This window comes from Microtus oregoni, unplaced genomic scaffold, assembly GCF_018167655.1.
Source record: "Microtus oregoni isolate MIOR12 unplaced genomic scaffold, Mior012 000021F_ref0000039, whole genome shotgun sequence".
Classification (NCBI taxonomy): Eukaryota; Metazoa; Chordata; class Mammalia; order Rodentia; family Cricetidae; genus Microtus; species Microtus oregoni.
Genome location: NW_024543080.1, coordinates 20,372,383 through 20,386,396, shown reverse-complemented (window position 1 = coordinate 20,386,396; position 14,014 = coordinate 20,372,383). Strand labels below are relative to the sequence as shown.

Genomic DNA, 14,014 nt, shown 5'->3' with positions numbered 1-14,014 from the left:
GGGGTGAGGAGGGTGGGGGAGATAAAGGACTGCTTTCATCCCCCCCCCCCCAACCAAGAGACTTAGAAAATAGAAAGCAAGTCTAAGACCTTCCCTTCCCCCACCCTCTCTGGGAAGCCCCGCTTCGCCCAGGTCTGGTTTCTGGAGTGTCAGCGCCCCCTTTCCCTCGCCAGCAGGATCGCTGTGTCCCAGCTGTTTCTCGCTGGGTATTTAGGGTTGCCGGGTTTGTGGCTCAAACATCCCGAAAGCTTTCTTAAGGTCGGTTGGTTGGATACTACCCCCTCGGATAGGATAGAATTTAGGAGGGTCAAAAATACTTCTGCCCTCAAGATGCAGCGGGCAGTCGTGTGGTAGTCACGCCTAGCCTGAGCCTTTTGGTAGGAAGATAGAAACGAGGACCAGATAATCCCGAAAACAAAGGCACGACCAGATAAGTGGCTCCAAGGGGACAAAGGTCGTTCTTCGGGCTAGCGATCCAAAGGTACGGATGCTGAACGACCGTTATTTGCACAACATCTCATACTCCTGTCTTTCAAAACCCATCATCTTCCTATTAGACGCCACCGTTTCCTAATCCCATTAAAGGATTAGCAACTACACGGCACTTTCCCTTAAGACCCCCAGTTCAAAACGACGCATTAGGATTTCTCCCCAGGGCCATATTTCTAGCTGGGCCCGGAGTACCTACAGAAGGGAAGTTTTGCATTCCAGATTTATATTCGTTTTGGAAATTAGCAGCAATTTTACGTGTATTTTCTGTTCGAGGAGAATACAAAACAATAGCAGCCCAGGAAAATATCCCCCCTTGGAAAACCAATTCATTTTGGAGATGAAGGCTGTTTGTAGTATAACGAAACCCCCTTTCCCGGTAGAACGTCAACACCTCCCCCTTCAGCCACCCCCACCCCATCTGGTTTGCTTCTCCCCGCCCCCCCAGTTGTTGTTGAAGTCTGGGGGTTGGGACTGGACCCCCTGATTGCATAAGAGCAAGAAGCAAAGAAGAAATCTGAAGTCGGAGAGATTCAGAGAGCAAGGAGTCGGAGGGAAACTTTTATTTTGAAGAGGCCAAGGGGGGGGGGGGGACTTCATTTCCTGACAGCTATTTACTTTGAGCAAATGATTAGTTTTAGGAGGATGGACTATAACATTGAATCAATTACAAAATGCGGGTTCTGAGCCCATTACTGTTGGGGCTTGAGGGAGAGAAACAAACAGGCGAGCTGCAGGAGCGCATTGGAAGCTTGGGGCTTACTTTTTTACTCCGTATATAGGATTTTCCTTGCGAATTGACATAGAAGGAGAAGGTAAGGGAGAGGGAAAAGTGACTTTTGTTTCTAAAGGAAGTCCCTGATCATATCTTGGGGCTGGAAGTAGCGAAGTAATTCCAAAATTTGGGCAACGAGAGGAAAAAGTAGCTGAATTCCAGTAGTGTGTCCAGAAAGTAATTTATTCTGAATAAACTTCACTGGGGTTAGGGTAACCAGAGAGTTAGTCCAAGGACTAAAAAAATTTTTCCAGACCTATTTTTAAAAGCAATGTTTTCTAACAATCCTATAGCTTCCCCCCCAAAATTGTTAGTCTTACATTTTTGAGGTTTTTCCTTCGGGGTGGGGGTGGCATCCGTGCATACTGGGACGAAAACCAAGTAACATTGGGGGTGGAAGCAGCGGTGTTTGGCCTCTTGGCAGTGGGTCCTGGGAGAGGACAGGTTTTTAATGACTATTTTCATTCGTCGCCCGCGGTTTGGCGGGACTGCGCTGTAGCGGTTGGTATGGCTGGGAGCCTGGGGTGGGGGCCGCCAGGAGAGGTGTGGGAGAGAGGGGCGCCGAGTGGGGCGCAGGAAAGGACTGGGAGAAAGGGAGGTGTGAAGGGTTCGGCTGGAGGAGGAGGAGGACGGACCTCGGATGCCGGCCGGGTACACACGGCGCCAGCCGATCCCTCGTAATTACTGGACGGCATTGCTGCTGGAGAGAGCTGCCGCCAGACTTGCGCTCAGGGTGGCAGCAGCCGAACCAGCAGAAGGGCTTGCGGGTGAAGGGTGACGACTCCCAGGGCCCCGGAGCGTTCGGGCCGAGTCATTTGGGTGCTGGAAGCCGCGGGCGGGATCTGCAGTGCGCTCGGACCGCGCACCTCTCACCCCGGCGACGCTGGCGGCGGCGTTGACGAGCGATCTGGAATAATGACAAACACATTTGGCCCCGAGTGAAGAAGTCGTTCTGGCCTCGCATTCCAGCAACTGGGATTTGAGGAATTTCGAACTGCACTCCGAGGGGCCCTCATTGTGCTCTCTAGTCCCCACCCCCATTCTGCTCGCCCGCGTCTTCGGTGGAGTCTTTTCTGCAGGGGTAGGGGGCCGGGCTGTTGCTTACTCCTGGCCGCAGGCAGTCCAGAGGCGAGATCTTCGGCTAGGGGCTGTTTTTCTGGGGAAGAAGTTAGGGACAACTCTGAAAGGACAGTCGTGAGTTCAGGTAAGCAGAAAGGCGAGAAGCTAACCACCCTCGCTTCCTACCGACGGGTGCTGGAACCTGGGTGCTTCTGTGCCCTGCCCGGATGACGCTTGCACCGCACTGGCCTCCTGAGTGCAACCCCTCCGGTGTCCCCTTTCCTTGCTTCCGAACGCTCACTATCCTGGAAGGTTTAGGAGCGGTCTCCGAGCAGCCCTCCGTCCTTCACCGTTCATCCCCGTGGAAATCGGTTTACACACGTGAGATTAACTCTCCCCAAACTCTGGCACTGCCGGGGAAGCAGGCAATGTCCGCTTGGCTTGGAAACCTCCTCGGTGGGATCGGCGATTCTTTCTGTTTGGAAAGGGTGTGGGCCAGTCTCCAGAGCAAGGCTGTATGGCTCGGCCCCAGTCTGCAGCAGGACCAAGCCAGAGCCTTGCGGCCAGGTGTGCAGGAGTTGCCAGTGATTTGGCAACTGGTCTTGGCCAGAAGGAAAGTGCTGGCCTCATTGTCTACAAAGGATCGGTTTTACCTCAGTGTTCAGGACCCCGCACTAAGAACTCCCAGTCCTGCTAAGACCTCAGGATGTAAGGAAAATGCCTGGAAGAGATTGTTACTAGGTCCATCCCCGAGGATGTGTGTAGGAAGCCTAAACTGGGGAGGGGGCGTGAGTGGCCCTTATTATGTCTGGGTTGCCCAGCGTCGGACAGAGCAATCCAGAAAAGCCCTAGGCTGGGCGGTGTGGGAAACGGTTTTTTGGCTTCGTGGCGGAATTGCTCAATGTTTTGGACTGACTTGCTTCTCCTGGATGGCTTTGGATCTGACTAGGCAGCCTTTTGGAGCCGGAGGAGGCCGCTAGTGTAAACCCGCACTATGTTCCTCGGCTGCACACCACCAGATGTAACACCCAAAGTTGCAAAAAGAGGCGCGGGGGGGGGGGGCGCTCCTCGGAGTGCGTTCTTCTGCAGTCGCCCTGGCGGTGGCTTTTACATAACCTCCCTTGTGGTCTGGTTTCCCCGAATCCGGGCTTCCCTTCTCCTCCTCCCTTTCAGCCTCTTCCTTTCCACACTCCTCTTGATCAGGACTCCTTCGACTCCCCAACAGGAGTGTGTGTGTGTGTGTGTGTGTGTGTGTGTGTGTGTATGTGTGTATGCGTGCGCGCGTTTGCGTGCGCGCGTGTGTGTGCCTGTGCCACCCCAGTTTGTCGCCGTGGTCGGTTCCTGCTTCAGAACTCTTGCTAAGGTCCTGTTTTTGGATTGACTCTAGTACAGCTGGACTTACTTAGCTCGCCGGAGAGAGGGTAGCGAACACAGCCCAACTCCACCCCTAGTTCAAGTCACTGTTCTCTACTTTTGCTCTAGTCTGGAGACCTGCAGGGATTCAGAACTCGGTTTCCCAGTTCTGAGCTCAGGGGCTTCAACTTTATTCCCCAGACGCCGGCTACCGAGAGATGCAGGGGGAGGGGCTTCGGGCTGAACTTCCAGCTGCAAACGCGTCAGGCGCGGAGACGGGCGGGCGGGATTTCTGCCTCCTGCGGCTGGGACCTAGGCTGCTCGCGACCTGGGGACGTGGTGACCAGCTTTCTGCCTGCCGACCTCGAAGGGTGGGGCCCCTCTGGACTTAAGTGAGTTGTGATCAGGTTAAAGGTAGCTGACGAGAAAGTGGCAATTCTAGACGAAGGGCTGAAAAGTTGGATAGGTGACTCAAAGGTGAGGCTTAGCGACAGTCGGGCCGCGACTGTTTGGTTGGCCGGAGGCATCGGCCTTGGAAAGAGAGGTGGAGAGGCTCTTGTTGAGAAAGTACTCCCCGCGGGGTGAATGCAGGGTTGGGGCAAGCAGCTTTTTGGGACCGCATTCTGATCCCTGGCCCGACCCGTGCCTGTTAGTTTGCTGTAGTGGTTCAGTGTCTTTTTCTTTTGTTTTAAACTGAGGGGCGAACTATTAATACGAGTTGGGAAATTAGATGGTAGGAGGGGGATTAAAGAAGGTCTCCGTCTTGGGGAGTCCCGTCCCAGGCCTTCTAATTCAATTCCCTCCCTCCCGGGAGGAAGAGAAACTAGAGACACGAAGGGGAGCTGGGGTGCACAGGGACAGGGCAACAAAGGGGCAAGGTGGGCACTCAAGACCAAATTCAACAGAGGGTTGGTCCAGCCTTCGGCGCAGGCGGCTGCGGGCGACGTTGACTCTGGCCTATAGGAGGCGCTGCAGCTCGCCTGTAACCCTAAACCTGGGGCTCCTCTCCCTCCTCCCTGCCCAGCGTCCTCCCAGGTCGCAGTTGAAAACAATGCAAACGTTGAGTGTAGAGGCTAGGGCTCGGCGGCCTCCGGAGGCCTAAGCTCGGCGAACCAGGGGTTTTGGATCTCGGGGCAGATCTGCGTCTCCTCCTGTCTGGTGGTGATCTTGTTGGCAGAGAGCTTGAGTGAGGCAAAGGGAGCCAGGGTGTTTGGTGTGCGTGCGTTCGTTCGTGAGTCTGTGTGTGTGTTGAGTGTGTGTGTGTGTGTGTGTGTTTGCGCGCGCGTGTGTGTCGATCTGGAGCCTGCCAGCGCGGAACCACCCGGAGAAGTGGGCGCGCTGAGCGCTGCGCTGTTGGGGACCGCGATCCTGAGCTGTGGGCGGCGGCGGAGACAGCGGGTAAGATTAGCAGGGCTGCCGCGCCCTCTAGTGGCTCCCGCAGAGCGACCCCTGTCCCTCCAGCCTTGGGCGGTCGGAGTCGCGGGCCCCGGAGCTTGGAACCAGGAGCCCAGTGCACCAGAGTTTGGGGTTACTTGGGTCGCTCTTGAGTCTCCCTGCAGGCACTGCATGGGCACAGAGGCATTGGGGGGAGGGGGGCGAGGATGGGCTAAGGATCCGGGTTTGAGCTGCAGAGTTGGGGCGTCATAATTTAGCAGAAGTGGCGGGGAGTGGGGGGGGGGGGCGGAAGGACACGATTTCCAACCCAGCACTATCTTGGAGGGCAGACGTTGCTTGTGCGTCCAGGCCTGTTGATGTTTGTTTTACGACCCTGCGTTACTGAGGAAGGGAACAGTTGTTTCTAAGCAGCCAAGCTTCAGGGACCCCGCCGGGGTGGGTTTCTGAGCAGTGACAATGGAACGCTAAGGAAAGGCGTCTCTTGGTACGATCCAGGTCCCCTTCATGCCTGGAGGGGTGGAAAGGCAAAGAGCGTTGTTTCCCCTAAACCCAAGTGGACAGTTCTGCTAAGTCTTTGCGGCCTGGTCACTCGCTCTCTCTTCCCGATTCCCACCGCACGGCTGACTCTTGGTCCCTCTCTGGGCAATGGTGATGATAATAATGCTGATGGTGAGGTGATGCTGGCCATTATGCTTGTCCCTTAACGAATTCTTTTGGGGTCCCCAAGGGAATTTAAGCATCTTAGGCGACAGTTTTGTTATTTCTGCTTTCATGCTTGGGAGTTTAACTGCAAGTCATCACGAAACCAAAAAGTGCAATCTAAGAGATTGTAAAAGTTGGGACATTTTTGGTCCAAATTCTGTTCAATGGCGCCTGCACCTCGGTGAATGTCAGGATGCTCGTTCTTGAACCAACACTGCCATCTGCTGTCCACTCTGAAGAACTGCATATACCTCTAATTTGGCTTGGCAAACTCCAAATTGGCCTATTCCAACCCCTCTCTCGCTCGCTCTCGCTCTCTCGCTCTCTCTCTCGCTCCCCCCCCCCCCTTTCCAGTTCTCTCTCTTTTAAATTTTATTTTCAGTGTTCGGGTGTATGCGTATGAACCATGTTCATTCTTGGTGCTTTCTGAGGCCGGAAGAGTGTGTTCTGGGGTCTGATGGGCGGAGTGAGTGCTGGGAATTGAACCCAGAGATCAGCCAGTGACTTTACCCAGTATCCCTTTTCTTTTGAGGAGCGCGAAGATGATTTTACTAATTTGTCTCTCCTATGAATCCGCAACAATCACCGGAAGAACAGATATTCTTTTCCAGGCGTTTGTGTAGTTTCCAACTTAACCTGTGTGTGGTGGGGGAGGCAGGTCTGGAGACAACATTCAGTCCCTTCAAATGCTAGGTGAGCACTGTACCACTGGGCAGCTCCAAGGCTTCACTGTTAATCTTTGTTTGGTTGGTTTGGTTTTTCAGACAGGGTTTTTTCTGTGTAGCTTTGGCTGTCCTGGAGCTTGCTCTGTAGATCAGGTTGGTCTACAGAGATCCGTCTGCCTCTGCCTGCTGAGCGCTGGGGTTAAAGGCTTGGGCCACCATGAGCTCTAATTGTTAATTTTTTATACTAATATATTGAACAGTGTTTACAGAACAGATCTGCAGAGAGGTAGCAGTGTTTTTACCTTCCACAAACCTAGTATGTGGGCTTGATGATTTAAAATCAGTGACCAAACTCTTCTATTCACCTAGCAACAGTTTGAAGGAAGTGGTTCTTTATTCTCTCATAGTTACACAGCTAGTGCCGAAAAACCAGAAAGGTTTATGAACTCAGGCTGTCCCTTAAAATGCTTGTGGGTAAAAGAGTCCCAACCCCTTCCCCTCTCGGAATATCTACCAAACAGTGCACTCTGGCAGACCAAATACACCCTAGGCCTGGGCGGAGCGCAGGTCCTGGGAGCTATACTTCGGGCTAGAAAACCCAGAAGTTGCCACCAGTGAAGACCCATACTTAAGCTGCCTGAGCTGAAGTTCTGAGACTGAGTAAAGAGAGAGGGGAAAAGACAAAACAACGAGATGTGTTATTTTCGTAGTTAGAATTAACTTAGAGCCGAAATGAGCCACGCCTCAGAAACCCGAGTCTTGAAGATCCCCGGCGGCTTTGGGGCTGAGAGTCCCCAGTGGTCTTTAATTGGGGCAGGGTGGGGTGGGTTTCAGTGTCCAGTGTCTGTGCATTGGAATCCAAGTCTCGTACCCTTGGTGTCAGGGAAGTTGGCTCCAGCCTCAGGCAAGGGGCAGCACTTCTGGAAGAAAGGCTTTTGAATTACCTGCAGCCTGTTTACTTTGCAGCTTCTCCTGTGGTCTCCGGTAAGAGAAACTTCAGTAATTTTCACTCTTGTTTGCAGTGGGATGACTGTGTGTAGTGGTGCCAGCCTGAAGCAGGAGGGTCTTGAGTTCAAGGTCAACCTGGCTTTGTGTGCCCGGGAGAACTAGAGAGGAAGAGAGGGGAAAGGCGCGGGCTGAGACAGTGGTTGCAACCAGGTTTGCTTCTGTATTTTAGGACTGTATGCATTAATAAGTTAATGCTGCTGAATTGTCGCAGTGATACCAGCGAGAGGTTCACATCTTCCCCACCGGGCAGAAGATGCCATTGTGGGGCCTCCAGGAAGGAGGACTTAGAAGTTATGGATGGCATTATCTGATACATCTTAGGAGTCTGCAGAGAGTCGAAGCGCGCATCCTAGCATTTGAAATGAAACTATATATATGTTGGTCCTCTTAGGACACAGGGAGGCCAACAGTCAAGCCAGGGAAGGATGGTTTTAGCTTAGAGCTAAGACCAAAGTTCAGAGGGTTGATGGAGTGACAGCTGGGATCAGAAGTGAGCTGTGATACGTCACATCTTCTGAGAAGGAATGAGACCAGCAGGCTGGAGGTGGATCATGGCACCTCCCCGAGAGGTTGTGGTTGCAGTCTCATACTCTGGCTTGTTTCTCCAACTGCGACACGCTGTTGAGCTCTGAATATGGAGGCTGGAGACCGAAGTCCAACGTGGAATGACGTGGGAGAGAGAAGCGATATTTATCTGTTTATTTATTTGCGATAAAGTCTCTTATAGCCCAGGCTAGCCTTGAACTCTGGATCCTCATTCTCTATATCACTATGCCCCACTAATAATAATAATACATTATTTATTTTAAAAATACATTTCTATATTTATTATTTCTTTGTGGGCCACATTCCACATGTGGAGGCCAGAGGGCAATTTGTGGGTCTCTCCCTTTCCACCTCTTGGGTCGCGTCTAACTCAGACCAACAGGCTTGAGAATTGAACATATCACCTGTCCCATTAATGATTTTCTTTTTTAAAGAAATCTGTTATTCCAGCTGGGCGGTGGTGGCTCACGTCTTTAATCCCATCACTAGAGAGGCAGAGGCAGGTGGATCTCTGAGTTTGAGGCCAGTCTGGTCTAGAGAATGAGTTTCAGGAAAGCCAGAGCTTTCAGAGGTTTCAGAGAAACCCCGTCTCAAAAACAAAACAAACCAGGCAGTGGTGGTACTCATCTTTAATCCCAGCACTCAGGAGGCAGAGACAGGTGAATCTCTATGAGTTTGAGGCCAGCCTGGTCTACAGAGCGAATTCCAAAACAGGCTCCAAAGCTACAGAGAAACCCTGTCTCGGAAAAACCAAACCAAACCAAACAAACAAAAAACAAATACCAACAAAACAAAACCCAAAGCCCTACCCCACCCCCCAAAATCTGTTATTCTCTCCTGCAGAAGTGTTAATCCCCACTGCACTGTGACCCACAGTGCTATGGGGCTCAGATTCTGCAATCGCAGTTACTTCTATCTGTATGTCTGACCTGTGGATGTTCCAGACTGGGGGCTGTGAGGGAATGGCACTTGCAGGGTGGGGAAAGACCAGCAAAGCCAAGATTTCCCGAGCTCTAAAGTATGGGCAGCAAGCACGGGGAGTCTCTCTCTCCCACGTGGGTCTCTGATTCTCACTGTGGGGCAGCCATGCTACAGTTACTCATGGCTAGATCGTCTGGGTTGCAGAAGAGTAACGGCTCACAACTTCATAAATACCCCGGCTTTCCTAGCCAGGGAATGGCTGTTATCAGAGACGGAAGTTTGAAATCTCCAGCAAACACATGTGAATGTCCACTATTTGCATCGTTATCACCCTCTCAGAGGCCCTGTTTTCATTGCCCTCTTTGTATGCCAGCAAATCATTGACCCTGGCAGCAAGCGCACCCCGTATCTGGACACACAGGAGGAAATTTGCTGGAGCCTGGCTGGGGCAGAATGTCCTCAGAGCTTGCTCTTTCAGTGCGCTGAGTCCTTCTCTTGAACTTAGTGGGGCTGGAAGGATCCATGGCTTGTAAACCTCCCGGGAGAACTGCAGGATGCCATGCAAATGTGATAGAGCCCTAGCCGGCAAGCTGGCGCTGGGAGCCGCTTTGAAGCTGGCGAGTGTGTTATCGGCGGGAGGTTGATATTGGTGTGTACAAACACACAGGCCCTTACTGCTAATTGTGGTAAATCAGGCAACCAGCCCTGGCTGTGCCCCCCCCCCCCCCCCCCCCCCCCGTGGCTGTCACCACAGCAGTTTGGAAACCCTACATCCTCCAGCACCTGCCAAGATCCTCATAGACCATTAGGCCCGATGGCATCTTTCAAAAGTGCATTTGGTTCCCAACCCTGCAATTAGGTTTTCTAATAGTGGCATGCAGAAGAGAGGGGTCAGGGGCAGGCTGTGTTGGGAAAGAGTGGGCACCCAAAGGCTGACCTTTCCAGATCCCTGGGAAGTGCTGGCCTGTTGGTCAACCAAAATTGGTGAGCTCCAGATTCAGCCAGAGTGCTTGTCTCAAAAAAATAAATACAGCATAGCGCGATTGAGGGATATATCTGACATCAGCCTCTGGCTTCCACACACACCTGTACACACATGCACATGCATGAATATGTATGTGTGCAGATGAATATGTATATACATGCATATACTCATACATTCACTCATCTGCCCCTGGCTGTGTGACTTTGGATCCCTTGCTAAACTTTTGTGCCCTGTAGCAAGAAACTGTGAGGGGCAGACGGAAGTCTCCCTCTGTCGAGGACCCTGTAGAGAAATTTCTAGGAAGGAGGTTTCTATTCCCCAGTGTCTGCACAGACACTGCGTTCTTACGGTGAGAGTGAGTGATACTCTTCATGTCTCCCCCAGTGATGGAATTAAAGGTGTTCCTCAAGCATGCCAGGCCTCTCCTCCGTTCTCTTTAGTGGGCATTCGTTCGTGTGTCCGCCCTTGGCTTTCCAAGCTTCTAATAGCCTGGCTGTGTGTCCAGGTTCCACAAGAACACAGACTCTTGCACGCCCAGGTTCTTGCACACCTTTGTGTCATAGAGGCCACGTCGAAGCTACATGGGTTAGTCTGCCTTGAAACCACATTTTACTGTCCAGTTATTTGTTCCAGTCTGGGAACTTTTCTGATTGTTGAAAGAATCAAACCCCGATGAACCATGACGTGAAGCAAGAGGCAGCCTGTGGGTAGAAGAAACTCCCCCCCCCTTAGATGCTGGCAAAGCCCATAGCATCTCCCCCCCCCCCTTTATTTGAGACAGTGTCTCCAGACCCTGGCACAACTTTGAGACTCTGCCAGGCTCTTTGGTACTTTACTCTTAGCCGTCTTCCTGTATTAGCTGTTATCCTTAAGCTAGGACATGCTTCTGCTGAAATGGAACTTTTAAGGCTTCCCATTGCGGGAGAACCTGGCTTAACGGTGGCTTTCCATTTGACTAACGCTGTTTGTGTGGGCTTTTGTCTTTTGCAGTTCTCAGGAGCTATGGGGACCTCCCACCAGGCCTTCCTGGTCCTCAGCTGTCTCCTCACAGGTATGTAGCCTCACAAACATCCTGGTCTTCTTTCACTCACTGTCCCAGGGAACTTAATGCTGATTTTCTGAGCTCCGTGGTCCTCTTCATCTACACATAGGCCCAAAGAGGGTGAGAAGAAAGAAACAGTCCTCTGGGGTGACCAGGAACCTTTGGTGCCCTTTGCTGAGAGGCACTAATTCCATTTCGAAACAAGTGTCTCCTGTCAGGGGTCTGAGGGTTACGAATATTCTTGGCATTGAAATGTTTTCTGTATTTGCCCACCACTCTCTTCCTCTCCCCAGGATGGGCTTGCAGTAAAGGAGAATCTGATCAATTGCTCAAATAGAATAAAGACTCCGGCAATCTTTCACCAGGTGTTGTGACTTGCGCCTGTAATCCCAGCTACTTGGAGGCTGTAGGAGGAAGATCATAAAATTCAAGGCCAGCCAGGGCTACATAGTGAGACCCTTCCTATTAAACAAAAAAGTCAAAAGAGAGCAAGGGAGACACTCAGTGGTAGAGCACTCGCCTGCACTCGCTAGATCGTCCACTGTTTATGGGTGGCCATATTACCCTACGGTTAGGCGCCCAGGGAAACTGGAGACCATTAGTTAATAATTAGCCACAATGGTTTTCCTTTCACTCTATAGCCCAGGGACGCTAGACTGAAACTCGAAGCTTGGAGATGAATTTCATCGCCCCTCCCCCTCCACCCCCGGGTTTTATTTCTTCTTTGTGGATTTAAACTCATGCCTTCCTGCCTCGGCTTTTGGAAATCATTACGGGGAGATAGCGTGCCAGAAGACGGCAGTGCGGGAAGATGTGTGATTCTGGAGAGAGCCCGGAGCTCTGCCTCTGTGCGCTGTCTGCTCTATGTCTCTGCCCCTCTTCTCACATCTCCTGCCCACTTTTGTCTTTTTTTTTTTTTTTTAAGCCAGGGAAACCTTCTGCGGGGCATATGCATGATAAAGAAGCCATATGCGCTTGAGCTCCGCCCACACTGGGATATTTTACGGTCACACATAAAAGTGTGAAATATGGAATTGGAATCAGGCATCCTTTATTCATTTGAGTGTTTGGAGGGGTGAATCTGGGGGGTTGGGTGGGGCTGTTGAGGCCGTTGGGACACTTGCTGCTCTCAGCAGATGCAGTGGCTCTCATAATGGGGGGCCTTTCATGGGCATCCAGAGAGACTGGGTTTCACGTAGAAATGGTCGTTGTTCATGCTACCGCCACTGTGGCCGCTCTCAGTGCTCTGGCGAAGCTGTCCTTTCTGGCTCACCCTATTCAAAGGCTGTTTCTTTTTACAGGGCCGAGCCTCATCTTCTGCCAGCTCTTATTACCCTCCATCCTCCCAAACGAGAATGAGAAGGTTGTGCAGCTGAATTCCTCCTTTTCTCTGAGATGCTTCGGGGAGAGTGAAGTGAGCTGGCAGCACCCCATGTCTGAAGAAGAGGACCCCAATGTGGAAATCAGAAACGAGGAGAATAACAGCGGCCTCTTTGTGACGGTGCTGGAAGTGGTCAACGCCTCGGCGGCCCACACCGGATGGTACACTTGCTACTACAACCACACTCAGACGGAGGAGAGCGAGATCGAAGGCAGACACATCTACATATTTGTGCCAGGTGAGGCGCAGGGCTCCCCTGCCCTGTCTCGGAGTCCCTGTGTCACGGGTCAGAAAGCATGTAAATTTCCTAAGTGTTTATTGCAGGGCATTGCAGAGCAATTCAGATTTTCCTTCCTTCATCCCTCCCTCCACCTCCTCTCTCTCCCTCTCACTGTCTCTCTCTTTCTCTTTTTCTGTATGAGCCAGAGGCAGACACTAGTGTCTCATACTCTCACGGTACCTTGTTCCCTCTCTCACTGAGGCTGGACTAGGGTGGCAGCCAGCAAACCCAAGCTGACCTCCTGCCTCCTCCTTCCGCAGGGCTGAGGGTGTAGATTTTTACATAAGCGTTAGGGATTTGAACTCAGATCCTCTCACTTGCCCAGCGAATGCTCTTCCTCACTGAGCCATCTCCTTAGCCCTATGCTTGTTTCTCTATCTGATTTTAGTTTTTGGAACTCTTGCTGAGTAGTTCTGGCTGTCTTAGAACGCTATGTAGTCCAGGCTAGCCCCCAGCTCACAGCAACCCTTTGGTTTCAGCCTCCTGAGTGGTAGAATTAAAGGCCTGTGCTACCATGCTTAGCTTGTCTTTTTCTTTCTTTCTTTTTTTAAAGATAGGGTTTCCTTTGTAGTTCAAACTGGCCCCAAACTATTGTCCTCTCGTCTCACCGCCTGAGTCTGAGTTATAGGCATGTGTGACCATACTCAGCTGTTTTGTTGTTGTTTTTGAGATGTTGCCCAGGATATCCTCAAACTGCCAGACTCAACCAATCCTCTCGCCTCAACCTCTCAACTGAGACTATCAAATTATAACCAGCAAAATACATAAAATTAAATAAAGATCCTTTGCCCTTTCAAATCAAGGCCAACCCATGGGAGGCTTGGAGAGATGGCTCGGGTGTTGGGAGCACTCACTGCTCTTGCAGAGGACCTAGATTTGGTTCCTAGCACTCACAAGGCTGCTTTAATCTGTTCCTCCCATGCCAGGAGACCAGCACCCTCTCCTGGCTGCCACAAGCACTGCACACATGTGATGCCCCTACAGCTAAAATATCTATGCACACAAATAAACAAGTGCCATTTTAAAAAAGAAAGATTCATCAAGTGGTGGTGGTGCATGCCTTTAATCAATCCCAGTGCTTGGGAGGCAGAGGCAGACAGATGTCTGAGTTTGAGGCCAGCCTGGTCTACAGAGTGAGTTCCAGGACAGCCAGAGCCACATACAGAGAAAGAAACCCTGTCTTGAAAAGCACCCCCTTCCAAAAAAAAAAAAAAAAGGAAAGATTCGTGCCTGGGGATATAAGTCAGTGGCAGAGGCCTCGTAGAATGTGGAAGGCTATGGATCCCGCCCAGAAAGAAGCATTTACTGTCAACACGTCAGAGCTTTCTTCATTTTGAAAATAGTCTGTACTATGGCATGTCTTTTATTGGTATGGTGCCAAAAAAAATCAAACCTAGTCATCTTATTTGGGTC

General features: G+C 51.4%; 1 protein-coding gene across 1 annotated transcript in view; it reads left to right on the top strand.

Annotated features, from left to right (window-relative positions):
• The first annotated feature begins 1,155 nt into the window (after window positions 1-1,155).
• Pdgfra (platelet derived growth factor receptor alpha) overlaps window positions 1,156-14,014 on the top strand; it is a 46,274-nt gene continuing 33,415 nt past the window's right edge. Inside the window, exons 1-3 of the mRNA XM_041671083.1 lie at window positions 1,156-1,304; window positions 10,889-10,949; window positions 12,242-12,559. Coding sequence (XP_041527017.1) covers window positions 10,901-10,949; window positions 12,242-12,559 — 367 coding nt within the window. The 5' untranslated portion in view covers window positions 1,156-1,304; window positions 10,889-10,900. The remainder of the gene's footprint in view (window positions 1,305-10,888; window positions 10,950-12,241; window positions 12,560-14,014) is intronic.